The following is a 27310-nucleotide window of genomic DNA, read 5'->3' as shown; positions in this document are numbered from 1 at the left end:
CATCTGGGGCCAGAACAGTGATGCAAGTGGTAGGGTGTCTGCCTTGCACATGCTAACCTACAACGGACCCTGGCTCGATCCCCCAGAGTCTCATGTGGTCCCCCAAGTCAGGAGCGATTTCTGAGCACATAGCCAGGAGTAACCCCTGAGTGTCACTGGTGTAAACCAAAAAAAAAAAAAAAAATGCATGCATCTATGAAATAGATTTGCCACACTTAGTAAAAAGAGGTAATTTAGGGGCTGGCAAGGTGGGACTAGAGGTAAGGTGTCTGCCTTGCAAGTGCTAGCCAAGGAAGGACCATAGTTCGATCCCCCAGTGTCCCATATGGTGCCCCCAAGCCAGGGGCAATTTCTGATCGCTTAGCCAGGAGTAACCCCTGAGCATCAAATGGGTGTGGCCCGAAAAAAAAAAAAGGGAATTTAGATAGAGCAGGGCTAGTTAAGTGATTTATGAACCATTACTTTCCAGAACACTGGCACCATAGGGAAAATGCTTCCTTGATAAACATTCCTGACTCTCCAGGATTTGGAGCAAGAGGTTTCCCTCTTCTGAATGTAGGAAGGATTCAATAGCATGGGCTTGGATATGTTCTTTAACTGGCCTGAGTCCTACTTGCTCAGCTGTGAAATGGCTACAACAACATTGTTTTGCTCAATTTAACAGGCTTATCCCAGGGCTCGAATGACATGAGAAAGAACTTTGAAAGCTGAAGTGCTCTATACATGTATGCATTTCTTTTGTGTAAACAACTGTGGCTCAGGTTTTGTAAGTAGACTTTGTAGTTTTGATTTACTTGCATGGATTTAGCCATTTCAGAGCCACTTGTAGAATTTTTCTGTTTCTGAAAACAATCACCTTTTGTTGTTCTTCTTGGGTCACACTCATGGGGCTCAGAAACTATTCCCAAGTTCTGCCCAAGGTTCTCTTGCAGTGGTGGTTGGCAATTTGGGGGACCCAACTCAAGTCACCTTATGAAAAGCATGTTCTCCAGCCCTTGAACCCTCTCTCTCTCTGGCCATTATAACTGAATGAGGGGATTGTTTGGCCACCCAACAATCATACTTGGTGGTGCTAAGGGGACCATATGTGGTGTCAGGATTCAATCCATTGTCATGACCACAGTTGCATATGAGGCAAGTTCTTAAATTTTTGAGCTAGCTCTTCTGGCTCCCAAATCACTTTAAAACATTATTAAAAGTTCATAATACTAACTGAAAAAAAACTTCTCTGTGACATGGTTACAAAGGGAATATGCAAGCCCATGATGACCCTAATCGGTGGCTAGGGTGATTGACAGGGAACAGTACCACAAGGCCATCCCCTACCCCCAGAAGATTTCATTGTCCAGCTCCAGGAGTTGCCTGACAAAGACCACACTGATGGGCAATCCTCAATTCAGAGTTCCCTAGGATGTTCTACCCTACACCCCACATCTAGGTAAAATTCTTCTAGTGATATGAGCTCCCAGAATCAAGCTCTTTCCTTACAGTATTTGTAGCATTGTTTCATTTGGAGTTATTTGCCTATGTTTGTGTTCACTCACTATTCTGGGGTTGTCTCCCCAGATCAAGAATGGGGTACAGATAGCTAGTAGAGCAAGGAAGGTGTTTGCCTTGCATACGGCCAATTCAGGTTTGATCCCGGGCACCCTATATGGTCCCCTGAGCACTACCAGAAATGATCCCTGAATACGGGGCCTGGAGTAAGCCCTGTACCACTCATTTACCTCACTACCTCCCCGCCCCACCCCCACCAAGAGTTTGTAGCTTTTAGAAGACAGTAATGGTGTCTGGTTTTGCTCTCTATCCTGTGCCTAAAATATAGTTCCTGGAAGATGGTAGGTGCCAAAACCAGAGATGACTAGGTAAATGCACATAGTGGCAACTTTTGGAGATACTTTCTCTCTAACCATCAACAATGAGGAAGGTGGAATGGGCAACAGTAAAGTATCAACAGAGCTAGAAAGATAATTTAAGGTTGCTTTACATGAAGAAGGCCTGAATTCAATTACTGGCAATGGCAGAGTGACCCCCTAGTATAAAGTTATAAGTAGTCCCTAGACACTGCCAGGTGTAGACCCCAACCCAAATAAAAGTTGGAGTATATTCTTATATTGGATTTTATTGTTCTCCAGATTCTTAAAGTTAAGCAGCTGGAATCCTTTTTTAAAAACCGTTCTATTTAACTTTTGGAAAGGAAGCATCTGCACTTTAATGGAAAAACTACTTCTCATTATAAGGCTAGCACACAATGTTCTTGGCTTATCTGATGTCCAGAAAAGGAAACTCAGATTGCTCCCTGTGTCCTCATTCTATCTTGAAATCCCTCTGTCAACAAAGCAAGGCAGCTTAATAGCGAGCTTTTCAAAAAACATAATTTTTTAAATTTATTTATTTAGCCAAATTCAGAGACTTTAAGAAAAAGGAAAGGAGCACAGGGAAGCTCCCAGATTATGGGAAAGGTCTCCTAAAGAAGGATTCCTAATTTAAAAAATTTTGATCGACCAGAAATAGAACAGGAAAGGTCAGGCACTTTCCTTTCATGTGACTGACCTGTTTGATCCCTTGATTCCTGGCATCCCAAATGGTCCCTTGAGGAATGTAAGGAGTGATCCCTGAATACAGAGCCTGGAGTAAGTCCTGAGCACCACCAGATGTGCCCATCTTACCCCAAAGTTGAAAGTATGGGTCTATCCTGAGAAATTTTACGCAGAATAACCTGAAAAGCCACATTGGTCTCTTGGAGGAGTTTTAGGAAGCCAGAGACTTCACATAACCAGCTACAAAGCCATAACTATGTTCAGTTTAGATCAGTGCTTCTCAAATAGTGGGGTGCGCCCCCCAGGGGGGTTGCAAGGCTCCATAAAGGGGGGCGCATTTGACCTCGCCAAACACTGTCATAACAAGCTAAGTCCCGTGTTTATGTCTCTGTATGTCTCCGGAGCTGAGAGTTGCTGTGTCCTGCTTCGAAAAGCTATGCATCGAAAAACGTGCTCATTGTAGCCATTAATTCAGACATCACCTCTGATTAAAAAATCAGCTCAAAATATTTTATATATTTTTGTTTTGCAGGTTAAAGTTTTTTGTTTTTTTTTTTTGGGCCACACCCGTTTGACGCTCAGGGGTTACTCCTGGCTATGCACTCAGAAATCACCCCTGGCTTGGGGGGACCATATGGGACGCCGGGGGATCGAACCGTGGTCCGTCCTACGCTAGCGCTTGCAAGGCAGACACCTTACCTCCAGCGCCACCTTCCCGGCCCCGGTTAAAGTTTTTTTTACTAAAGATTCTATTTACCAAAAAAAGACACTATTTACAAAAAAGACACTATTTACAGTCATGCGGGGGACGCGAAAAATGTTTTCTTCTTCCTAGGGGGGCATGACAAAAAGTAATTGAGAAGCACTGGTCTAGATAGAGGCCAAGTCTTCCAGGCATTCAGATATTCTGTTTGGGAAGAATAGCTCAGGGAGATAACTCAAATAGGTCATGGAAGACAGCTAAAAAAAAAAAAAAAAAAAAGGAAGCTGTAAGCTTTGCATGTGGAAGCCAGGTGTGAATTCAACATTTTCTGGGCTCCCAAGTGGTCATTCCCCTCCCCCCCCAAATTTCTGATCATCAGAAAGCATCAATGAAGTTTGATTAACTCACCAGTGGATTAGTCAAAGATTCCTAATTGGCAAAATGCCTTGCTGTGAGGGACATAGGGAAGAGAGGTCCTTTCCTTAAACTCACTGTAACAACCCAACTGGAAAAAATAAGAACTTGGATGTGCATGACATCAGATTCCAGATAACCTGTGGCCCAAGTACCCCACATGTATTTTCTCCTTGAATCACTGTGATGTGACTAGATAAACCTGAGAGGAACTGAGTCGAGGACCTAAGTCTGATCATTAAAGAGGTCTCAGGCTCGTGCCTATCTGATTTCAAAATCCACTACTCATAACCTCTGAATTTCTGGGCCTCACCAAGTTCAGGAAGAAGGAAAGCTTGTGGCCAGCACAGACAATGAGGCTGGTTGAGAAAGGGGGCCTGGCATTAAGCCCTTAAAAGGAGGCACCACTGCTATGGGCAGAAGAGGCAGGGGTAAGAGAGAACAGAGCACAGCCCCTCCTCAGAGTGGCAGTGAGGATTGTAGACATCTGCCATGTCAGCCATAGCAATATACCACCCTATTCTTTGCCAGATGCCATTGTCCTCAGGAAAGCTTGAAGAGGGAACAGAAAAGGGCTGAGTGGACAAGGAGCTAGACTCTAGGTCTTCCTTTGCCCTCTTTCTACCCATCTCTGGGCCCCAGTGCAAGATCTCTACACACACACACCCTCCAATTCCCTTCTGTGCCACAAACTCTTTGAAACCTGCATCCCCATAAGGGTACCATGTTGGCCTGCGGTGATGAGGATGGAACTAGAGCTCCATTTCTGCTGATTCTGGGATGAATAGGAAGGTGAGGTGGTGTCATGAGGTTAGGGGACTGCATTCCCTTATCCTCTCCCCTCCCCCTGTTCCACTGGACAAGAAGACCCAAAGAAGGGAGGGTCAGTTCTGGGGCATAAGCAGAGTTTAATTTGTTTTGTTCTCGCTGGGCTTTTTAGAGAGCATGCCCAGGGGACCCGGGTTCCTCTCCAGGTGGTTTTGGGTCACTGCACAGGCAGCTCAAAGGCGATGAGGCGGACGCAATGATGTGGTTTGGACATGACCCGGCTCAGGGGTCTCCAGTGTCACACCTACTGGTGGTCTTTATGCGCCCACACTCACATCTTCTCTCCCTCTGGGGGACAGCCGAAGGGAGGGTTGGCTGCGGCCGAGGGGAGGGATAGCTAGCCTACGCAGACCCTAGATCCCCAGGGGCGCGGGCACGCCTGGCCTGCCCACCAGAGAGGGCGGGCAAGGCCAGGGGGGCTCGGGGGCGGAAGGCAGCGACTCTGAAGCCCCAAGACTGCCTCGTCGGCCCCCTCCGTCCGACGCGCGGTGCCCGGGAGGGAAGCCTTTACGGTAACGGCGGGTAGGCAGGAGGGGAGGGCCGGGCCGGCCGGGCGGGCGGGCGCCTGGAGCGAGCGGGCGCCGGCCCCTTCCGCGCGCCGTCTCCCCTCGCGGCGCTGCCCTCTGCCCCCGCCTGGCCCTCCGCTGCCCGCCGCGTCCCCGGAGGGTGACTCACAGCGCCGCAGCGCGCCGACAGCCCACGGCCGGCCCGAGCGGGCTTCGTATAAAGGCGGGCCGCCGGGGCGCCCGCCAGCCAGCCGGCCCGGCCCGAGCATGGCCCGCGGCGCCGAGCGGGGCGGCCTTGGCGGCGGCGCGGGCTGGGGGCTGCGCGGGGCGCTGGCGGCGCTGGCGCTGCTGTCGGCGCTCAACGCCGCGGGCACCGTGTTCGCCCTGTGCCAGTGGCGCGGTCTGAGCGCGGCGCTGCGGGCGCTGGAAGCGCAGCGGGGGCGCGAGCAGCGCGAGGACGGCGCCCTGCGCGCCTTCCTGGCCGAGCTGAGCCGCGCGCCGCGCGGGGTGCCCGCCCCGGCCCTGGAGCCCGCGGGCGCCGCCGCCGCCGCGCGCAGTCGGCGCAGCCACGGCCACAGCCACGGCGGAGAGCCGGTGCAGCACGTCCGCGCCGAGGGGCACGACATGCTGATGATGATGACCTACTCCATGGTGCCGGTAGGCGCCCCGCCGCGGTGGGCTGGAGGGCGCGAAGCCCCGGGGGCCCCAGGCCTCTCTGCGAGCAGCAGTGGCCAGAGCGAGGTCTTGCCGGGGCCAGGTCTCCAGGGCTAGCCTGGGACCAGCTGCCCTCTCTGACCCAGAGAAGGGGTGGGGGGGCCGAGGCATGCAGGAGGCTTTCCACTTCGGGCTCTGCAGGTGAATGAAGTGGATCAGCAGAGAAGGGTTTTTATTTTGCTTTTGGTGATCGCTGCGGCAGTTGACTTTGTGCGTGTTCAGGCTTTGCAGGCAGCCCTTCCCAAAGCTCGAACTGTAAGCTCTTAGGTAGGAACTAAGACTGCTGCGCGCAGGAAGCGTTTCTTTTTCTTTTTCTTGGTTAGTTTTGGGGCCACACCCTGAGGTGCTAGCGGTTACTGCGACTTGGTGCAACTGGGAGAACTGGCAGTGCTGTGGCTAGAACTAGAACTCAGGCAGGCCAAGCAAAGCCTGGCCCCAGCCCTAGGCGGTACCCAAGCCTTTTACGCCTACTTTCCTAGTGCCTACTGTCCTATTGGCAACCAGCAACCCCAGAACTCAGAGCCCCAACCCAGCAGCGAGAGAGCAATCCTGGAACCACGCAGGTTTCCTCCTTGACCTAATTGCAGGGACTGGCTTTTTTGCCACACAATCTCCATCCCCAGATGACCCATCTATTTGCCTCCGTTTACCTGCAGACAATCAACCCTGATTTTACCATTTGGAACCTGGATGCTGGGAAGACTGCTATGGTGTCTGAGGTGTTTGAGACTGGTAGAGAGCCTTACAGAGCTATTTTCTTAACTTTCCGAATCAAAGCTGAGACTCTGGTGCTGCTGGCTCCAGGAAGCTCTCACACCCAGGACCACTAGCTCCTGCATCTATGGAGAGTTCCCAGTTTCTCAAAGGGCCTTTGTTGCTCTACTTGCCTCCACCCATCCCACCAAGGCTGAAGGGAATATAAAAGTTCTTTAAAGCACCATTTTCAAAATCGTTCTGGATTTACATTTTTTGCCTTTGCTAGTTTTACTCCATGATTATCTGCAATTACATATAGGTTACAGCTCCCTTTACTTGGCATTACCTATTACAACTGCCCTGGTCTCTCAAGTCCCAACAAAGGAGATTCCAGCACTGTTCCCGTGAGCAAACTACAGAATCCTAGGCATTTCGACACAAATCCACTTAAAGCTTCTGCAATTGGAGCTTTTAAATTCTTACCTGAACTGAAATGTCTTTTTTTTTTTTTTTTTTTTTGGTTTTTGGGCCACACCCTGTGACGCTCAGGGGTTACTCCTGGCTATGCGCTCAGAAGTTGCTCCTGGCTTCTTGGGGGACCATATGGGATGCCGGGGGATCGAACCGAGGTCCGTCCTAGGCTAGCGCAGGCAAGGCAGGCACCTTACCTCCAGCGCCACCGCCCGGCCCCCTGAAATGTCTTTTTAGGTGGCATTGAAGTACTACCCATCTCAGACACGTTTTAACAGAGAACAAAGTTTTTAGTCCTGACTTTATTTGCTCTTTAGTTGTCATTTTGAAAAACTTGGGTCTAAGCAACCCTCTCCCAAGAAAAGACCTCTGGCTCACCAAGCATGACCACAAACCAAACCAAAACAACTAACTTCTGAAAAACGTAAACATCATAAAGGAATTCACTTTTTCTTTTGGTTCTCTTACTATGTATATTGAGGTGTTTTTGTTTTTCTCTTCTCTCTTTTTGTAAAACTGTCCAGAGGTGCCTCTGAACATCGGCATTTTGTCCTTGTTTTTGTAGGGATCTTCCAAGTGTTGTTCAGGAAACTGGGAGACATTTCCAGCAATGCTTGACCTAGTGCTTAGGCAAAGTGGGGTACTGAGAACCCACACCCAGAAATGCTTGCTGGCTACCTCAATCTCATCCATGGTGCTTAGGGGACCATGAGGTTTTGAGGATCAAATTCTGGCCATCCAGCATATAACACATGTAGTCTATCCCTGTGAGCTATCGCTTTGGCCTTTAACCTTGTTTTGGTGTCCAACCCAGGAGAGCAGAGAGACTCAGTCCTGTGTCTATATTTCAGCCAGTGTGAGCTTCCACTGACTGCTGTGCTGTCTGCCAGAGAACAGAGAGCTGTGCCAGGCTGAAGCCTTTAGAGAGCACATTGGCTCACTTCCACTTGTGGAGATGGAGGGTCTCTGTATGCAGGCTGGGAGAAGACATCATTGGATTGCTGCCTTGTCTCTTAGGTATTTTCTCAAGCAGTAGAATTAGGGGTGACACTACGTACACCTAAAAAAGGTTTCAGTATAAAAAGAGGAGGTACAGTAAATGCACCCCATATACACCTCAACCCAGGCCCTTTGCTGGTCTGTATTGTGAATTGGACAAAAAAAAAAAAGCAGGTTTCAGATTCCTACCCACAGATTTAGAGACCCTGTAATCTATTCTCTCCTTTTCTAAGAAACCCTCTAACCCCACTCTCCCCTGTCCTCTTGGTTCTGCCCATCTCACCTCCCAGCTTGGTGAGTTTGAAGCAAGTGGCCCAGGTGCTATGACTGGAGAAGCCTCTAGATCACTGTTCACATGTGAACATGCCCTTTAGTGTTCTGAGGCTCTATGACAGGGTTTTGAGGTTTTCTACAGCTCCCAGGCTCTTTGAAACTCTGAAACAAACACACTTTGAAACACATGCTGCTAGGGCAGAGGTTGCATTCAGGCATCAAAGAAGCATTAGAGGGGAGTGTTCAGCATTATAGATGCCTCAGCCACACTCCCACCCTCCACCCCACTCACAGCATACCCTACCCTGTTGTTGTCTTAATATAAATTAAGGAGTCCTACTGTTGGTGTGGGGATGGTGAGGCCTTTCTGGGCTCGACCCAGCTCCTACAGCACCTATGGTCTGGAAGGTCTGAAGGTTGCAGGGTGAGGGCGGAGAGATTCACAAAGTAGTCTTTTTTGTTATGTCTATACACATCTAGCAATAAGTATGTTAACTTTTTTTCTTATAATGTCTTTAAGCACCATGGTTACAAACATGTTGGTAGTTAGTTTCAGTCATAAAATGTGCAACCTTCCCACTACCAATGTCCCCATCTCCCTCCTCCTCCACTCCCTGTCTATCTTTGAGACAGGCATTCTATTTCTCTCACTATCATTGTCATGATAATTGTTAGTGTAGTTATTTCTCTACCTGTGCTCACCACTCTTTGTGGTAAGCTTCATATCATGGGCTGGTCCTTCTAACCCTCTGTTGACTTTGGATATTATTACCATACTGTCTTTTATTTTTACTAAATCCCACAGATGTGTGAGGCTATTCTGTCTCTATCTCTCTTGCTCTGGCTTATTTTCACTCAGCATAATAGTTTTTATATCCATCCATTTTAGAAAAATATCATGACTTCATTTTTCCAAACTGCTGCATAGTATTCCATTATGTATATGTACCACAGTTTATTTAGCCATTCTGGGTTGTTTCCCAATTCTGGCTATTGTAATTGCAGTGAACATAGGCATGCAGAGGATATTATTGTTTGTTTGCTTTTTTTTGTATTCGGAGAAGTGGATCATATGGGAACTCAATGTCCGTTTTTTTGAGGAATATCCATATTGTTTTCCAGAAAGGATTGACTAGACAGCATTTCCATCAGCAGTGAATAAGAGTTCCTTTCCTCCCACACCCCACCAGCACTGATCTTGTTCTTTGTGATGTGTGCCAATCTCTGTGTATGTCGACTTTTAACTGCTTTTCAAACCCCTGAACATCAAGCTGAGAGTAGCCCCTGAATACCTCTTGGGGGTGGACCCAAGGCAGATCCCCAGTGATTCATTTCTTCAAGATATGCTTCCTCAGGATAACACACACTTCACAGTTCCATGCTTTTCACAGAAAGATCATTAGTCAATGTGTTTATTCTGGCTAGCAAGCTTGTGACCAGAAGATGCTTGTCAGCCAACTGTAAATGGGATAATTAAGGGCCAAGGCAATGAGTTGTTAAGTGCAGTAAGCTGGGGACGGCCAAGCCCATAATTATTTTTAAGCAAATCAGTGCTTTGGAGAAAAGTAATAAAAGGGACCCTGGGTTCCAGTAAGTTAGAACAATAAGGGAGATTCCTCTTCCAGGAATCTTTGCAAGAGAGGCTGCTTTTGTTTTGACTTAGTTCTACCTCTTCTGATCTTTCACCCCTCACTTCGTACCTTTTCTGCAGTTTTTTGCTGCCCTGGATGGGCTCCCTTCTCACTGTGTAGCTAAGAGTTAAGGGAAGGAATAAGGGAGTGAGTGAAGGAGAGAGGGAAGGAAATAGTAAGGAAAGAAGGGAAGGAGGATGGAAAGAAGGAAGGAAGCTAACTAAACTTGTTAGAAATGTGTGAATTAAATTTGAATTTTGACAATGGGGGAGGCCTATCAATCAAACTATAACTCAAAAGTCAGAAGCCAACAGTTTGGATATTAGGATGCTATATTCTCATTCTGTGCAACATTTCAACTTTGGAACCAAAATGTGTGATTATGATTTCTTTATTATGAGTGAAAAAGTCACATTCTGATGGTCACAGGTATTTATCTCCACCCCCACCCCCCAGCAATGGGGAACAGAGGGGGAGAGGTCCCTGCAATCCAGATTGCAGGTGCTCTAAGGGGTTGGTTCTTGCAGATTGTTGCTGTAGAGTTCAGGGTACTAGAGTCTTTGTTTTGTGTAAGAGAAGTAAAAAATTAACTTTTCCATGGAATCTCTGGCCTTTTAAATATTGTCAAGAGACGCTCCTGTGTAATTGTGTAAATTGGCTGCTGCCAAAATGCAGGGGAAACAACTGACATTGTTGGGGCTGACTTATGTCCACATTCAGTTGAATCAGGCTTTGGAACCCCTGAGTGTTTTGGAACACAAATGGCTTCATTCAACTGCCCCCATGACTCCCACCTAGTCCAAAGGTAACAGCCCCTGTTATCTTTCCATAGGTATTGTTAGTTGAATGGGCATGTTTTCCTGTCTTTGGGACAAGCTTTCTACTTTTCTCTCTCACTATTATTGTCATGATAGTGCAGTTAGTGCTCTAATGTTAGTGTTAATGTTACTGATTCTCACCAAATTACTGGGAGTATTGGTGAGCTACCTGGGCTGTTTGTAGAAACTTAAAGAATGGTGCGATGAGGGGCCGGAGAGATAGCATGGAGGTAAGGCATTTGCCTTGCATGCAGAGGGTCGTGGTTCGAATTCCAGCATCCCATATGGTCCCCTGAACCTGCCAGGAGCAATTTCTGAGCATAGAGCCAGGAGTAACCCGAGTGAAGCCAGGTGTGACCCAAAAACCAAAAAAAAGGGGAGGGGCAGAGAGATAACACAGCGGTAGCCTGTTTGCCTTGCAAATGCTGACCCAGGACCAATGGTGGTTCGAATCCCGCATCCATGGTCCCCTGTGCCCGCCAGGAGTGATTTCTGAGTAACCCCTGAGTATCACCAGGTGTGTCCCAAAAACCTAAATAAATAAATAAATAAAATTTAAAAAATAAAAAAAAGAATGTTGAAACGCAATGTGATTGTCTCTACGTATACACATTAATGTGAAGAATTTAACAATGGCAAAATAATCCCTTAGGTATTTAGAGCATCATTTCTCAATTGGGGCTTGATAGATATTCCATAGCAGATGGGCCACGATGGAAATCTCATGATGGAGGAACTACAGGAAGGAAACAGGGTCAGAGCAAGGCCAGAGGCATTAGAAGTTTGAGAAAAGCTGATTTAGAAAACTCATTTGGGGGAGGGACAGAAGAGATTGTGCACACCTGATAGTGCTCAGGGCTTACTCTTGCTTCTATATTTAGGTAGGTTCAGGGGATCGTATATCGTCCTGTGGATTGAACCCAAGTCAGACACATGCAAAGCAAAAGTCTTACCAGCTGCACTATCGCTCCTGTGGTAGTAGATATGTAGGTGTAGATAGATGTAGAATTTGCCTACATCCTATAAATAATAGCACATAAGACTAATCTTAGTAACTATTTGTATATAAGACAAAGTAACTGTTTTAGATTCTTCCAAGAACTGAGAGAGTTCATGAACAGAAGTGATGAAGCTCTGAAGGGAGTTAGATGAGGAATGAATACATTGGATTTGTATTAGAACTGAAGAAGAGCTAAAAATATAAAAAGTGAGGGTTAGGGGGCCAGAGAGATAGCATGGAGGTAAGGTATTTTACCTTGCATGCAGAAGGTCGGTGGTTTGGATCCCGGCATCCCATATGGTCCCCCAAGCCTGCCAGGAGCGATTTCTGAGCATAGAGCCAGGAGTAACCCCTGAGCGAAGCCAGGTGTGACCCAAAAACAAACAAACAAACAAAAAAGTGAGGGTTAGGGAAGGGAAACAGAGGAGGAAGAAGTATTTTGGAAAAGGAAAATACCGTTTCCCAGACTGTCTTCTCAAGGAGACTATCTTCTCGAGGAGAACAGTCTTTAGAAATCTGAATAGTAAAAATACCTTAAGGTGTTGTAAGGATTCTCTTCACTGTCTAGTCAGTTCTGTATATGATGCCTAGAACTCATATTTGACTTTCTTTCCAAACTGGGGGAAATTTGAAGCCTTGTGCAAAGAATGTGATCTCACCCCATACATCATGTTTCTAACTCCTTGGGTGAACAGGTCTGATGAAGCAGGGTAGTGGCAGAAAAATAATGTGCTCGCAGCCTTTTCCTTGTTCTCAGTCTGCCCGAGCCAAAAGCCAGAACTGCTCTTTCTCTATTCAAACCAATTTCCCATTCCAGGAGGGGGCAGGTTGAGAGAAACACAAAAGTAATTATCCAGTAATATCAAAAGAAGTTGTTACTGGGAAGAGGAAGTTAGGGGAACACCTTTGAGGCTGACAGCTGGGTATTATAAGAACGGAGGTAGAATGAACAGAACCTGCCAGAGGAAAGACAAATATTAAGATGACCCTAAGTTTAGAATTCTTTTTGGGGGATACACCTGGCAATTCTCATAGCTTTCCTTGCTCTTGCTTGGGCTCTTCTAGCAATGCTTTGGGGACCATATGGGATGCCTGGTTAAACCAAGGTCAGTCACATGCAAAGCAAGAGCTCTACCTGCTCCAGCTTGTAAATTTAGAATCTTGCAAGACTAGGACAAGTGTCCATACTTTTGGACAGGTTTTTTCAATATCTTTTGGGGGGGGGGTCACTCCTAGCTCTACGCTCAGAAATCGCTCCTGGCAGGCTCAAAGGACCATATGGGATGCCGGGATTCAAACCACTGTCCTTCTGCATGTAAGACAAACGCCCTACCCCGTGCTATCTCTCGGCCTCTAATATCTCTTCTTTTGGTTGATGAATCTCAAAGGTATTAGGATAAACTGTGTTTGGGTTATTGAATCTAGAGAAGCAATAATACTTTATATTTTCACGTGTGCAATTGTGAATTCATGTAAATTTATTCTTTCACTGACCATCTCTTCTTCAACCCCATCAGGACAGAATGTTTGTAAGGTACCACAGGTACCACTCAGCCAGTGTTCTGGAAATATTAACAGTTGTTTTGTAGCATAATCATCTCACTAGACCCCAAAGAACCTTGTCCAGACAACTTCTGGAGTGATCCATGACCTATGCCAATGATGGAGGGGGCTGAGTTGGAAGAAAGACAGCAAAACAATTTCACAAGTATTCTTGCCATGTGTGAAGAGTGTTGCCAGGCAGAGTTTCAGGATAATGGTTTCATTCTTTGTCCATTCCCTCAGCATCAGACAAGGTACTTTAGCCATTTTTCTAATTTATGAGGTGAAGAGAACACTTACATTTTAAATATATATCTAAAATTATCTGAAGATACTTGTCAAAGGGAACAATGTAAGCTCAAAATGTGTTATTAAGGGCTAGTGAGAGACTGTGCTGGCTGCACTCCCATTTCAGAAAGCTCCATTAAAGGCCTGAGAGAGACAAGTGATTATCAGTTCACTTCAAAGCACTCAACTCTTCTTCTCCAAGCCCTTTCTGCACTTATTGGACTGTAACACATACACAAAAACTTTGTTTCTGTACAGTTATAGTCTTGAATATGTCATCTTGTCTCTTCAAATGTCTTACAGTTATTTACTGTGCCTCTAGAAAGGTATTTGATGCCCTACTCCTGATGAATTTCTCCAGAGCTCAGTGAGTGGCAGTGTAAACTTCGCCATCTCAAGTTGGTTTCTTGCCATTTTGGGAGTTTGGAGGATGAGTTTTAGAGCATATTGAGAAATTCTTTTCTGGGAATTTATGGTACCACCAGTGAGGAGCTGGGGACCATGCCATGGTAAAATCTGACTTGGAGAACTGGTCTCCCTGTCAGTCATTGATACATTTGAGTTGTAGTTACCTCTGACTACACCCCAGTCACAAATGTGGGCCCATAAGGAAAAATCCAAATGAAATAGACAAATCCCTATCTTCTTGAAACATGTGTTTCAGGCAGACAGGGCAGATCTAAGCAAAAGTAAATAAATGGCCTTCATTAGTCATGCATCACTTAAATATGGTGATACCTACTGAGAAGTGGGTCGTGAAGTCATGGAAATTATTTCAAAGTTGTGTGAACATCATAGAGTTTAATTTCCCAAATCTAGATGGCATAGCCTAATACAACTGTAGGTCCATTTCAGGTAGAGTGTATAAGAACTACACAGTGGTAAATCAATACATGACGACTGGTAGAAAGTGATAAGAGCATTAATGTGAGCTCAAGTGTTTGTTCTTTCACTGACCTTCTCTTCAGCTCTGTCATAATGAAATGTTTGTTAAGCAGGTTCCATCCAATCAGTGTTCTGAAAATGTTGAACCGTTTAGAGAAGAATGAACCAGGGGTGCAGATTAGAGTAGGGGAAAGGAATTTAATTGGGGTGGTTTCCAGTGAGAATGTGACAAAATGGAGCAAAAGCTTGAAGGAGATGAGGAGATGCCTGTGAATGCCTCCCTGAGACAGGGAGGGCTGAGAGAAGGACATCTGTAGAACCTGGAAAGGAGTGGAAAAGGATGTCAAAGGCCCAGAGGATCACTGGGTGAGAAAATAAAAAAAGAAAATCAGTTCTTGTAGGGCTTTGAAGACAGTCATTGGAACATTGACTTTTATAGCTGAGGCTGAAAACTCCCATGATTCAACCTACCTTTTCAGTCAATGTCATGGGCTGCTCAGGCTGGGCAGATGCAGCTGGATACAGGAACAGCAGTGGGCTCCGCTAGAAGAATGGGCCCTGGAGTTGGTGAATTGTGACTAGACCACACACCAAAAGAGGAGCTTGAATCTAGCCTGTTCATTCACTCAAAGAACAGGGTTTTTATATATTTACTTGAGCAATTCATTGCGAGTTAGCAAGGACAAAGGGGATGATTGATAGTTTACATAGCAAGAAAACATGTAGCTTCTGCAAAGTCTGATAATCATCAAAACATTCTATAGGATTCATTGACATTCTCCTTAATACAATAATCACAATACGTATTGATCTTTACCAGTGATGTCACTTATTTTTGGCCTAGGATTTAACAGCACCCTAATTTCCTAAAGTCTCCTAAGTCTGCTGAATCAGTTGTGTGGCTTGAATGCCCAGTTCTTCTTTTGGGGAGATCTTTTGTGTGGCTTTTTTTTCTTTTTCTTTTTCTTTTTTTTTTTATGCACACTGCATATATTTTATTTTGCAATGAAGAAACAAAACAGATACAAATACAATATGTGACCTACGGGCCATAGTTTGAGGACCACTGCGAGCTAATGAATCCAACAAAGGTCTATTGAATAGAGTCTTCACATTTTTTCACATTTCCAAATAGGTAGGGTGGAGAGAAAATACAGGGTACATGAGACTTGCTTAGCATGTGGCTGACCACGGATGAATCCCAAACATCACGTAAGTTCCCCAAGCTTTGCCAGGGGTCACTTCTGAGTATGGAACCCAGAACTAGCTCCAAACATGAGCTCAAAAATTTATTCTATATGTATTCATGGACAATTTACAGCACATTTTTGCCCTAACTGATCTGGCTCATCTGTATCTTATTTGCAAATTGACAGCTTTGCAAGTAAGTAATTTCCCATGTGAATTAATACTCAGTTGGTTTTTATAACAGTCTTTTCTAATTATTCATAATGTTATAAAATACACCATAATTTTTAAAAGAACTCAACAAATAACAAACAAATAAAATAATAACATATAAATGTAGATACAGAGAAAAGCATTTTACTATTCCATAAGAAAAACTGATATTATTGATTTTTAATATAATTATACTCTGAAATCCAGAAGACGGAGAACTAAAAATGATGGAAAAAACACTAGATTTTAAACCAATATTAGTAATTTGTGTATCTTTTTATAGTCACTGAGGCAAAAAGACTTTACAATCACAGAGAATTTCTATAAAAGAACCTGGGGGGTAAGGGAGGGGGATAGGGGATGCATACTGGAAACGGGAATGGAGGGAGGACAACATTGGCGGTGGGAATTCCTCTGATTCAATGTCAATATGTACCTAAAATATTACTGTGAAAGATTTGTAATCCACTTTGGTCAAAACAAAAATTATTATTATAATAATAAAAAAGAAAATGAAAATGAAAATCTTCCCCAAACAAACAAACAAACAAACAAGAACAATTTTAACATATTCTTGGGTAATCAGAATAGGTAATAAGTCACCTTTCTATTCCTTTTTTTTTTTTGTAATGGTTTTTATTTATTTTTTTTTCAAACAGAAAAAGCCATTTTAATTACACATATACATTCATAGGACTTTAAACAAAATGTAATATAAAATATAAAAAAAAACAAAACCCCACAACAAAAAAAAATTACATTTACTTGTAAACTGCTTAACAGCTGGTGGGTTGGCTGACAGGGCTGCCCAAGAAAAGCAAAAGCAGATATAATGAGGTACATTTTCAATGAATAACCACCACAGATCATGTGAACTGCTCTAGCAGCCCAGTCACCTGTTCCCCAATCTCGCCTCCTTAGAGACAAACCAGGGCAGTCCTCCCATGAATTGAGGGCTCCAGCTATATCGATAAGCACCTCAAAGAACAGACAAAACAAACAAACCAAAAAAAAAAAACCCAAAAACAAAAACTAAAACAAACAAACAAAAATCACGCCATGGTCTTGAATTAAGAAACATGGTATAGCACATAACGAAAGAGAAGAAAGGAAGAAAGAAAAAAAAATAAATATAATTGGGGACAACACTTTCAATAATCACACCCAAACAGAAAAATCGACCAAAATAGATAAATAAATCAAAAATAATAATAACAATAATAAATAAAGGTAATATATATATTTATATAAAAAATAACCAAGATTTTGTGCTTTTTGTATTTGTTTTTTCCCTCCTGCCCTGGCACAGTAAATGTTGGGGTCATTCGAAAAGGAATTCACTTGGCCTAAGAGATATAGGGTTTCTCTGTCCTTGGAGTTGTCATGGGATCAACTCTAGACTTGTGTGGCTTTTTACTGCATGCCTAAATTGGGTTTTGTTTTGATTCAAAGGTTATCTTTAAAACCAAGTGGCCAGATCATTCGTATCTCCTATACATTCCTATACTGATTAGGAAGGCCTGGAATCTGGGCCTCAGTACATTTGCTTGGTAACTAGGAAACAGTTCTGATTTACAGAAATCTTGGTGGGATTCATCTTAGAGGGACTCAGTAAAACAATGTTTCAAATGAGAGGGGTGAATTAATGCCTCTACCTCAATATATATATTGATATATACCCCTTTACCCTGTGCATCTCATGGCAATTGTGGGTATAGGCAACCAAAGGCTTTTAGAGCCTAGAGCCCTCTCTTAGCTATGGGCTCTAGGCTAGGGTTCATTACACAGAGGTCATGACATATGACTAATAGAATGAGACTACATTGTGGGCGAGCAGGCAGGTTGGCTATTTAGATGCTGATGCGGGTGGGTTGTCTTGGGCTGGATCAGGCTGGGGGGACAATTGACATGGTAAGAGGTGGACAGAGTCTAGACTTTGATGATGGAACTGAAGAAACTATCAACCACTAGAATATAAATCAGGAAGTGAAAGGGAGGTGAGTGACCTTAAGGGAAATGGATGATTCCTGGAGAGAGAGCTTGATGCTTATCTGAGAGATAAGATAGAGCATGTGAAAAACTCTATTTGGGTCATGTTAACATGTTAACATTGAGGTTCCTGATGGGCATCCAAGAACAGATGGTGAAGAGGGAGCTGCAAGGCAGAATCAGGGAAGAGGTCCTCATTGGAGGCAGACCCCCCAAAAGTAGGCATGTTTGTTGTTTATGGTGATAGCATTCATTCCCTGCAATTCAAGAAGGGATGTCTTTCTAACTCCTTATTGAATCCAAACTAAATTCCTAAAATTGTTTTATAAAATAGCCAAATTAAATTAGCTGACAATTGCAAGTCTTTTGTTTCCAAAGATTTTTTTTTTGTCTCATGTCTAATAAATATGGGTCCCAGCTGATGAATAAAGAGGTACCTGTAAATCAGAAACATCTCAGAAAGAAATCTTTGAGTGACTGGGCAATATGAGAACCAGTAAAAGGAATGCTTAGGGTCTGCTGTGGGCAGTCTGGGTGCACATTGTGGGTGATGAGAAGCACGGAAAGGAGTTCTCAAAGAATTTCTTGGCAAGTGGGAGGAGAAGGAAATACTAATCTTCAAACACAAAGCAAAGGATCAAAGGATGCTAAGAGAAATGAAAACTAAAATCCGGTGGGTGAGGAAGAAAGGAGTTGGAGAGGAGCTGGCATTTGAGCCTTGCTGAAGAGACAGGCAGATTTGAGATACTTGGAGTCAAGTGGTTCATTTTAGCTGACACATAGTGCTGGTGGGCATAAAAGTGTCTGCAAAATCTCTGTTGCCTTTATTCCCAAAAATTAATTTGGGTATCAAGTTGAGAGTGTTTTATTTCCTTTCTCTACTCTGTACTTTCCTTCCTGTCTTCTCACTGTAACTGCTCCTATTGAGAAGCCTGCTACTAATTCTTCCTCTATGTGGGCTCCTTTATCCACACCTCCTCTTGGTAACCCTAAGATTGTTTTTGTTTTAAGCATGTTTTAACCAGTTCTGTTATGATGCACCTTAGAAACACTTGCTTCTTGTCCTGTGCTTGGGTTTTCTTGCTCATTTTGTTGTTTGGGGGCCACACCTGATTGTGTTCAGGGCTCACTCTTTCTCTGCATTCAAAAATACTTAAAGAGCAAATTAGTGGAACTGTGGTGCCAGGATTGAATCTGGGCCCCTGATGCAAGGCAAATGCCCTACCAGCTGTACTGTAGCTCTGGCCCCATGTGCCTGGGTTTCATTAGTTTCTTAAAGATAATTAGAATTTTCATTATCTTGGAGATTTTTTTTCTGCCATACTTTCTTTCATTTTTTTTTCTGCCCTTCCTGCCAGCCACAGACTATAACTATATGTGTGCTGAACTACTTGAAGTTAACTCACAACTCACTATGAATATGTTCACATTTTTTTGTTTGTTTTAGGGCCTTGCTTGCTTGTGTTCATGGCTTAATCCTGGCTCTGTGGTGTCTAAGGGACCACATTTGCCAAGAATAGAAGTAGGAGTCTGCTACATGAAAAGCAAGTACTCTACCTGCTGTACTTACTCTTTAGTTCCATCTGTTCATTTTTTGCTTGCTTGTTTTTGAGCTACATATCCTGCTGTGCTTAGGTCTTACTCCCATTCTGTGCTCAGGGACCATTCCTGGTAGACTCTGGGAACTATATGAGGTGCAAGGAATTGAATATGAGTTGAGCAGGCACAAGGCAGTGCCCTACCCTCTACTAGTTTTCCAGCCCCGATTTAATTTATTTTTTATTTATTTTTTGCTTTTTGGGTCACACTCAGTGATGCTCAGGAGTTACTCCTGGCTATGCGCTCCAAAATTGCTCCTGGCTTGGAGGACCAGATGGGACGCCAGGGGATCAAACCGAGGTCCGTTCTAGGTTAGTACATGCAAGGCCCGACCGCTTGCACCACCACTCCAGGCCCCCCAAATCAATGTTTTAAGTTGTTTATTCTCCTTGTGTTTGATTTTTGCCTAATTTCTACTGCTTGGGTTTTTGTTTTGTTTTTAGCCACACCCAATAGTGCTCAGAGCTTACTCCTGGTTCTGCATTCAAGATCTACTCCTGGTGATGCTCGGGGGGAACATATGGGGTGCCAGGCATCAAATCCAAATTGGCCTCTTGCAAGACAAGTGTCCTATCTGCTATACTATGCCTCTGACCCCTCTAGTGCTTGACAGCTATATTATATGGTGTATCTTACGTAATAATTTATACATATATCTCTGTTATATTTCTGTTATAGACTTATCAATAATGCCTCTGTAATAATACAAAAAAGGTGGAGAATGTGGGTATCCCCTCCCCCACCTTATTTATCCCACCTGAATGATCAGAACTGCCCACACCTGGAGTGGGCAGGTAGAGGAGTCTGCATGGGGGAGAGAGGGCATGAGGAGGAGAGGCATCATCAGGAGAGGGATAATTATTAGAGGCATCATGGAGAGGCATCAGCATCAGAGATTCAGCATCAGAGATTCAGCATCAGATTCAGCATTAGCACTTGAGCATCATCAAAGCAGCAGCAGCATCACCAGAGGGAGTTAGTTGGTCAGCCTGGAAGCTGGGAAACATGCACCAGGATAGCTGAGAACTTTCAAAACTCTAAAATGCATTTCCCCAGAATTGTGCAAACAAATATTAAAATTAGATACAAAATTTTTTGTTTGCAGTAAGGCTTAAAACAAAACAATAGGATACATAGAGATAAGACAGAATTTAAGTAGTAAGACAATGACCGATGCAAATAGTCAAAAGATTAGCCTAGAAAAAAGTTGATCTTTTTGGAGGTAACCCAGGTGCAGGAAGTTCTAAAAGCAGCTTCGTCTTTATTGTTTTCAGCTGGTTTTGGATCCTTCACCTGTGTGAGGCTGCTGGCGTCTCTTTGATAAGCTGCTGCAAGTTAGGGGATCAAGGTCCTCGCAAAAGGTGCCTCTCGTAAAGAAAAATGGTAGACAGTGGCGTTTGGGATGCTGCCGAGAGTCTTCAACTCTTTCCCCTTCACTGCCTGCATCTGACTCACCTGAGGGAACTCTGATACTATAGGTGGTGGGCTAACTGAGTGAGGCTGGAGGATGAATTGACAGACCTTATGTCGATTGGGGGCATATCTGCTACCTTTCACTGGCATTCCACCAGGTCCAGGTACATTACCAGCTTTTGGTCCCCTTTCTCCATTCACAACATCAAACTCCACAGTCTCCCCATCACCAACGCTACACAGAAACTTCCTGGGATTGTTTCTCTCAATAGCTGTCCAGTGAACAAAGACATCTTCTTTGGTGTCATTTCTGTTGATAAATCCATAACCATTCCAGACATTGATCCATTGAACAGTGCCCAGGACTTGGGTTGCCAGCACCAGCTTGTCTACCTGACTCAGTGCTTGGGGCACCTGGTGTATCTTTGGTTGAGCCGTTTTCGGACTCTGAGTCTGCAGAGATGGTAGCTGGCTTATCATTCTTGGAAGATGGGGATCTCTCTGGTTTAGTGCCAGCAATAAATGATAAATTATTAGTTCTGGGAGGCCTTTAGATCGAGAACTGATCACCACTGAGAAGGCACTCTTCCCCTCTTGTGAAATATGTGCAGGAGAATCTCTAGAGAGCCTCACACGTACAGTTCAGAGTAGGAAATGCAGGTTGATAGACCAGAGCAACATGAAGCCATTCACAAAAGGAGCCATGTTCACAGATGTTTCAGTGAAAGGCAGAACAAATTCAGTCCAGCTCAAAGGGGCTTTCATGATGATAATCTACCAAAGGGTCAAGACACAATTAGCACTCACCATAGCTAAGGTCTTCTTGGGCCCAGGGTTCAAGTCAGTCAAGGTTCAAGCGCTATTTGTTGTCTTAATATAAATTAATTAGTCCTGTTGTTGGTAGGGGACGGTGAAGCCTTTCTGGGCTCCACCCAGCTCCCACAGTCCCTATAGTCTGGCAGGTCTGAAGGTTGCAGAGTGAGGATGAAGAGTTTCACAAAGCAGTCAGATGAAGTTCCAGGAGTCAGCCAGTTTTATTTCACAGTCCCCTCTGCCATTCACACAACCTCTATACTAAGCCTTTTCCTAGCAGCTACTTCTCTACTCCAACTGGGCTCTCTCAGCCTCTGTCTTCCTCGCAGCTGTTTTTTCCAGGCTTCCTAACTGGCTTCCAGGCTGACCAACTAACTCCCTCTGGTGATGCCACTGCTGCTGCTTCTTGATGCTCAAGTGCTAATGCTGAATCTGATGCTGAATCTCTGATGATGCCTCCTTTATTCTTCTTTTTAATTTTATTTTCATTTTATTTAAACAATGTGATTACAAACAAGACTGTAGTTGGGTTTCAGTTTCTCTTTTAAAAGGTGAAGAATGATGGGCAAAGCACAAAATCCCTTCACAAAGAAGTTAGATTGGGTCCTAAAGTAGGAGCTAACAGAAGCGAGAGCAGTTTTCAGGAAGTGGGTGGGCAATTTGGAGGCCTGAGAAATGCAAGCTTTATTTTTCTCCCTTTTTTTTTTTGGGGGGGGGGTGTTGTTTGTGTTTGTTTTTGTTTTGCACTTGAGATCGTTTGATAAAGTAATTCCTAAAAACAGCAGCCTGGAAGTTCATTTCAGTGTCTGTGCCCCCCCACGCACACACACTTAGGCTCATGCTGACACTCACTGTTTCCTGGCCATAACAGGGGTTGCTCCTAGCACCCCAACACTCTCTCAAAGCTGGTCAGACAGACTTTGAGCACCTGTAAATTGTTCTTTGAGCTGGAACATAGGCCTGGCAGGCATCTTGAGCTGTTTCACAGTGCGGGACGCAGGGCCAGTGCTGTTTATGTTCCTGCTGAAGTGGCAAAGGAAACAAGTGGTGGGTCAAAAAGGACCAAGTCCTTGTTTGTTTGTTTGTTTGTTTTGTTTTGCTTTTTGGGCCCCTATCTCCTGTCTCCTGAGTGGGGACAGGGGCACAGACAACTGCCCTGAAGCAGTAAACATTGCAAAGCCACACACTCAGGACTCAGCAGACAGGTTGAGAAAAAAAGATTATAGGTTGGGGAGCTGGAGGCTAGAAAGAGGCCAGATTTGGACCAGGGAGGAGTTCACAGGGCTGCAGTTCAGGCCTGGCCTGCACCAGGTTCAATCCCAGCGTCCCTGGTCTCCCAACCAATTGCAGTCATCTTCCTGGTGGTCATTTGTTCGCACCCCTGGGTAAACCTCCTTCCCAGAAAAAAAGAATCCAAAGGGGAAGGACAAAGAAACAAGGGCCTGGCCCTGGGATGGCTGCATCCTAACATAGTGAGGAATTTTGTGATTACATTGATGGCTAAGAAATTTCTCGTACATTTACTGGTGGTTTGAAATTTCTTCCATGAAGTTAAATTTGTTCACCTGGTTATTTTTTTTTACTCACTTTTAAAAATTAGCATTATATTTAAAATCTGGTTTCCTATTAAAAGCATTGATAACATTTATGGAGAACTTGCAACTTCTCAAGCACTATGCTAAGGATTTTAGGTATGTAAAGCACTAAACCAGGGGTCTCAAACTCAATTTACCTGAGGGCTGCAGGAGGCAAAGTCGGGGTGAGGCAGGGCCGCATAAGGGATTTCACACAAAAAAAGTCCTCATACATCATTATTAACAGTTTTAATTATTTCTTCTGAACATGAATAGAACTTTGAGTGATGATCATGAACAGTTCTTCTGAACATGGCATCTTTTGCCTATTCCTTGCCAGAGACTTGACAGCGCTTCTTTTCACAAATCTGAACCACATTTGGCTTTAGAGAGGAAGCAGTTGAGACCCTCAGTATGGCTTGAAGATGATCATCATGAAGTCTAGACCTGTACTTTGACTTATTGAAGTTCAACGTGGAGAATAACTTTTCACACATATATGTGCTCCCAAAAAGGCATATGGTGCGCTTGAATATTCAGAAAAGCTCATGGAAGCTGGGGGGCAATTCCCTCAAAAATTGCCCATGCATGTCTACTTTTCCACTAATCTCCCTTAACTTGGCTTTGAGATCAGAGTTGCATTGCAGGTCAATGAGCTCCATTTGAAGCACAGGAGGGGCATCTTGCACATCAAAGGAAAAGGGGTCCACAAAAAATTGGAAAGTGGCTCTGTGCTTTTTGAAGTCTGCAAATCTGTGATCAAATTCCTTCTCTAGCTTAAAAATTAGCATCAACATATTTCTCACTACTGAATGGTATGCCTGCATCCACAAGTTCCTTGCATGCTGGGAAATGGCAAAGGTTTGTCTGAGAAAGCTGGGATTTCCATAACACAAGTTTTGTGGAAAATGCTCTCACGTTGTCATAGGCAGCACTGATAAGCTACCCTGGGCCTTGTAACATCTTGTTTAGTACATTCAGCTTATGTGTGATGTCAACAAGAAAAGCTAAGTCCATGAGCCATTGTGATCACTCAACTCAGAAACAGCATTCCCATCCTTCTCCATGAAGGCTTTCACTTCTTCTCTCAACTCAAAAAATCTTTTCAGGACATTTCCCCTGCTGAGCCAACGTACCTCGGTGAAATAGAGCACATGTCCATATTCTGACTCCATTTCCTCTAAAAAAGAATGGAACCTCCTGTGCTTTAAGCCCCTGGATCTGATTTGGTTGATGCATTTCACAACAACAGACATCACATTGTCACACCACAGGCATTTACTGCAAAGGGCCTGCTGATGGATAATGCAGTGAAGAGCAATGGCCTTCTCTACACCCTCCTCTTTAATTTTTTTTTTTTGAACAAGTGCTACCAGTCCATTTTTCCTCCCTGTCATCAATGGCGCTCCATTGGTTATTATTCCAATAAACCTCTTCCATGGCAAACCTGCATTCTCAATGGCATCACGCAGATGCCGAAATATCTCATTAGCAGTGGTCTGGCCATGCATTGGAATTATTGTGAGCAGCTCCTCTGTCAATTCAAAATTGCAATCAACACCACGGACATAAATTGTGAGCCTTGCCAGTGCCTGTTATATCTGTGCCCTCATCAAAAGCAACTGAGTATGCATCAAAACATTTGACTTTCTCACACAGTTGATGATAAATGTCACTTGACATGTCAGAAATGCGCTCTGCCACAGTGTTGGCAGAAAGGCTGATTTTGCTAAACTGACCTTTCTTTTCCGGACAGATAATACTTGCAACCTGTAACATGCATTTTTTAACAAACTCTCCTTCTGTGAATGGTTTTTGTGCCTTAGCAATCATCTCACTAACCATGTAACTAGCTTCGACTGATACAACATTCTCTTTGGTTGCTTTCTTGAAAAAATCTTGTTGCCTCATTAGACATGCTTTAAGACTGGCAACCCGCTTAGCTCTTATTTCCTTGATATTTTGCACATTCCTCAGCATGTTTAGTTGAATAATGGCGTTTCAAGTTGTATTCCTTGTGCACTGCAACTTTCTCTGAGCAAATAAGACATGTGGGGATGCCCCTGTGCTCAACAAAGAAATACTGTGTCTCCCACTTTTCCTGAAATTGTCTGTGCTCATCATCAATCTATCTCTTCACTGCAGGCTTTGATGAAGTCATGAAAAAGGTATGACAAAATCTAATTCTGTAATAAACTTCTCTCCCTAAGGCCTTTAATAATGCAAGGGACAGCGGGCAATGACGTCTGTGCCAGGCATAAAGTATTCGCGATTATTCGCTTACCGAATATTCACAATAAAATATCACATTAGTAAGAAAAAAAAATCGCAAAAATTGCATTAAGGGTCGGAGAGATAGCATGGAGGTAAGGCATTTGCCTTTCATGCAGGAGGTCATCGGATTGAATCCCAGTGTCCCATATTGTCCCCCGTGCCTGCCAGGAGCAATTTCTGAGCCTGGAGCCAGGAATGACCCCTGAGCACTGCTGGGTGTGACCCAAAAACCACACACAAAAAAATTGCATTAAACATTTGCATACCCCGAACGGAACTGCTTGGGGTATGTGAATGTTTAATGCGATTTTTTTCTTACTAATGCGATTTTTATTGCGATTATTCGGTAAGTGATTAATCGCGAAGACCGATATTTGAAGGCCGGCCGCAGGCCACAAAATGTTGTACGGAGGGCCACAAACGGCCCGCGGGCTGTGAGTTTGAGACCCCTGCACTAAACCATGTGGCAGTGCTCTGAGGGGCCACTGTTATCCCTGGTACAGCCCACTTTGCATACAAGAGGCCCAATATTTTGTGCCAGGGATGGACCCCAGAATTCAGATTACTGAAGAATCTGTCTCACTTCAAAGCCCATGTTCTTTACACCACTTTCCCATTGGCCTTTTCCTGTATTTTAGTGTTGTTTATAGGTGGTGTGTGTGTGTGTGTGTGTGTGTGTGTGTGTGTGCACGTTTATATTTCAAGGGTTCAGAAAATTGATCCAATTGCATGCTGAGATTGCTCTTCCCTCTGCCTAGATCTCAAGCTCAGATATTCAGTTACCCAAGCTTTCTCCTAGTTACATGTTATTTTCTGTGAAAGCAATTTTATGACATGTAGACATATTTATAATATGTAGAGATGAAAAGGACGCTTCCCTTCTAGGGGCCTTGAGCACAGTGGGTATGGTGCTTGCCACCATGTGGTCAATCCTGGTTTGTTTCCCAGCATTCAATATAAGCATCCATGAGCAAGCACCACCAGAAGTGATTCTGGGTGCAAAGCCAGGCAGTAACCCCTAAGCATCACAAAATGTGGCCCCAAACCAAAACAAGAACATTTCCCTTGGAGAAAAGTTAGCCAGAACAAGTCATAAAATTACTTGTTCTGAATAAGGCAGAAAACAATGACATTTCACCTTAAGAAGTAGAGGTTATGGGGCCAGAGAAAAAAATAATACAGAGGGGTATAGTGCTTGCCTTGTATGCAGCTAACCCAGGTTTTATCCCTGGCACCCCATACAATCCCCAGAGCACAGCCAGGAGTGATTTTTGAGTGCAGAGCCAGGTATCACCCCTGAGCACCACCAAATAAGGCCCAGAAAGAAAGAAAAACAGAGACCAAGGTACACAGGGTAAGTTAATTTTGTTTCTTGACTGACTAGGGAGCATTGGCCACTGGAGTAGAGGCAATACAGGACCAGAGAGCATGGCCTGGGTGCTGTGGGTTCCAAACTCTTCCTACCAGAGAGAAATGGAGGCACAAGGGATGAGGGGTAGAGTCTCGGAGAATGATGCAGGGAGTTAGGAGGCTCTGTGTCCCCAACCCCCCTACACACACTCACACAACTCACAACATTACTACCACATTCATAAACATACACTCATATGTACTAGACATACATATACTATACACACTACAAAAACACACAATGCAACACTAACACATACTATATACTTATACGACACATCACACAATGCTTACATAAATTCAGACACACCCACATACGCTCAACAACATAAACTACACATTCTCACACTCACACAATTCACAGCTACATCACATTTATAGTGCATACTCACACAAAATCACACACCATATATACAACATCCACTCACACAGTGCAGACTTACTCACTAGACTCATAATAAATACACACACACACACACAGAGCAGGAGGAGACACTAGACTCATCCCTGTGGGCAGCCAACTGAGCAC

At 44.1% G+C, this 27310-nt stretch overlaps 1 protein-coding gene and 1 pseudogene across 1 annotated transcript in view; both read left to right on the top strand.

The window, feature by feature from the left end:
• Positions 1-5258: 5258 nt before the first annotated feature.
• GLDN (gliomedin) overlaps positions 5259-27310 on the top strand; it is a 52719-nt gene continuing 30667 nt past the window's right edge. The window contains exon 1 of the mRNA XM_049777882.1: positions 5259-5648. Within this exon, the coding sequence (XP_049633839.1) occupies positions 5259-5648 (390 nt within the window). The remainder of the gene's footprint in view (positions 5649-27310) is intronic.
• Positions 7880-8036, top strand: LOC126032707 (uncharacterized; annotated as a pseudogene).

The sequence above is a fragment of the Suncus etruscus genome, chromosome 1 (assembly GCF_024139225.1).
Source record: "Suncus etruscus isolate mSunEtr1 chromosome 1, mSunEtr1.pri.cur, whole genome shotgun sequence".
Lineage (NCBI taxonomy): Eukaryota > Metazoa > Chordata > Mammalia > Eulipotyphla > Soricidae > Suncus > Suncus etruscus.
Note: the sequence above shows the minus strand (reverse complement) of the source record. Positions and strands in the feature narration are given on the sequence as shown.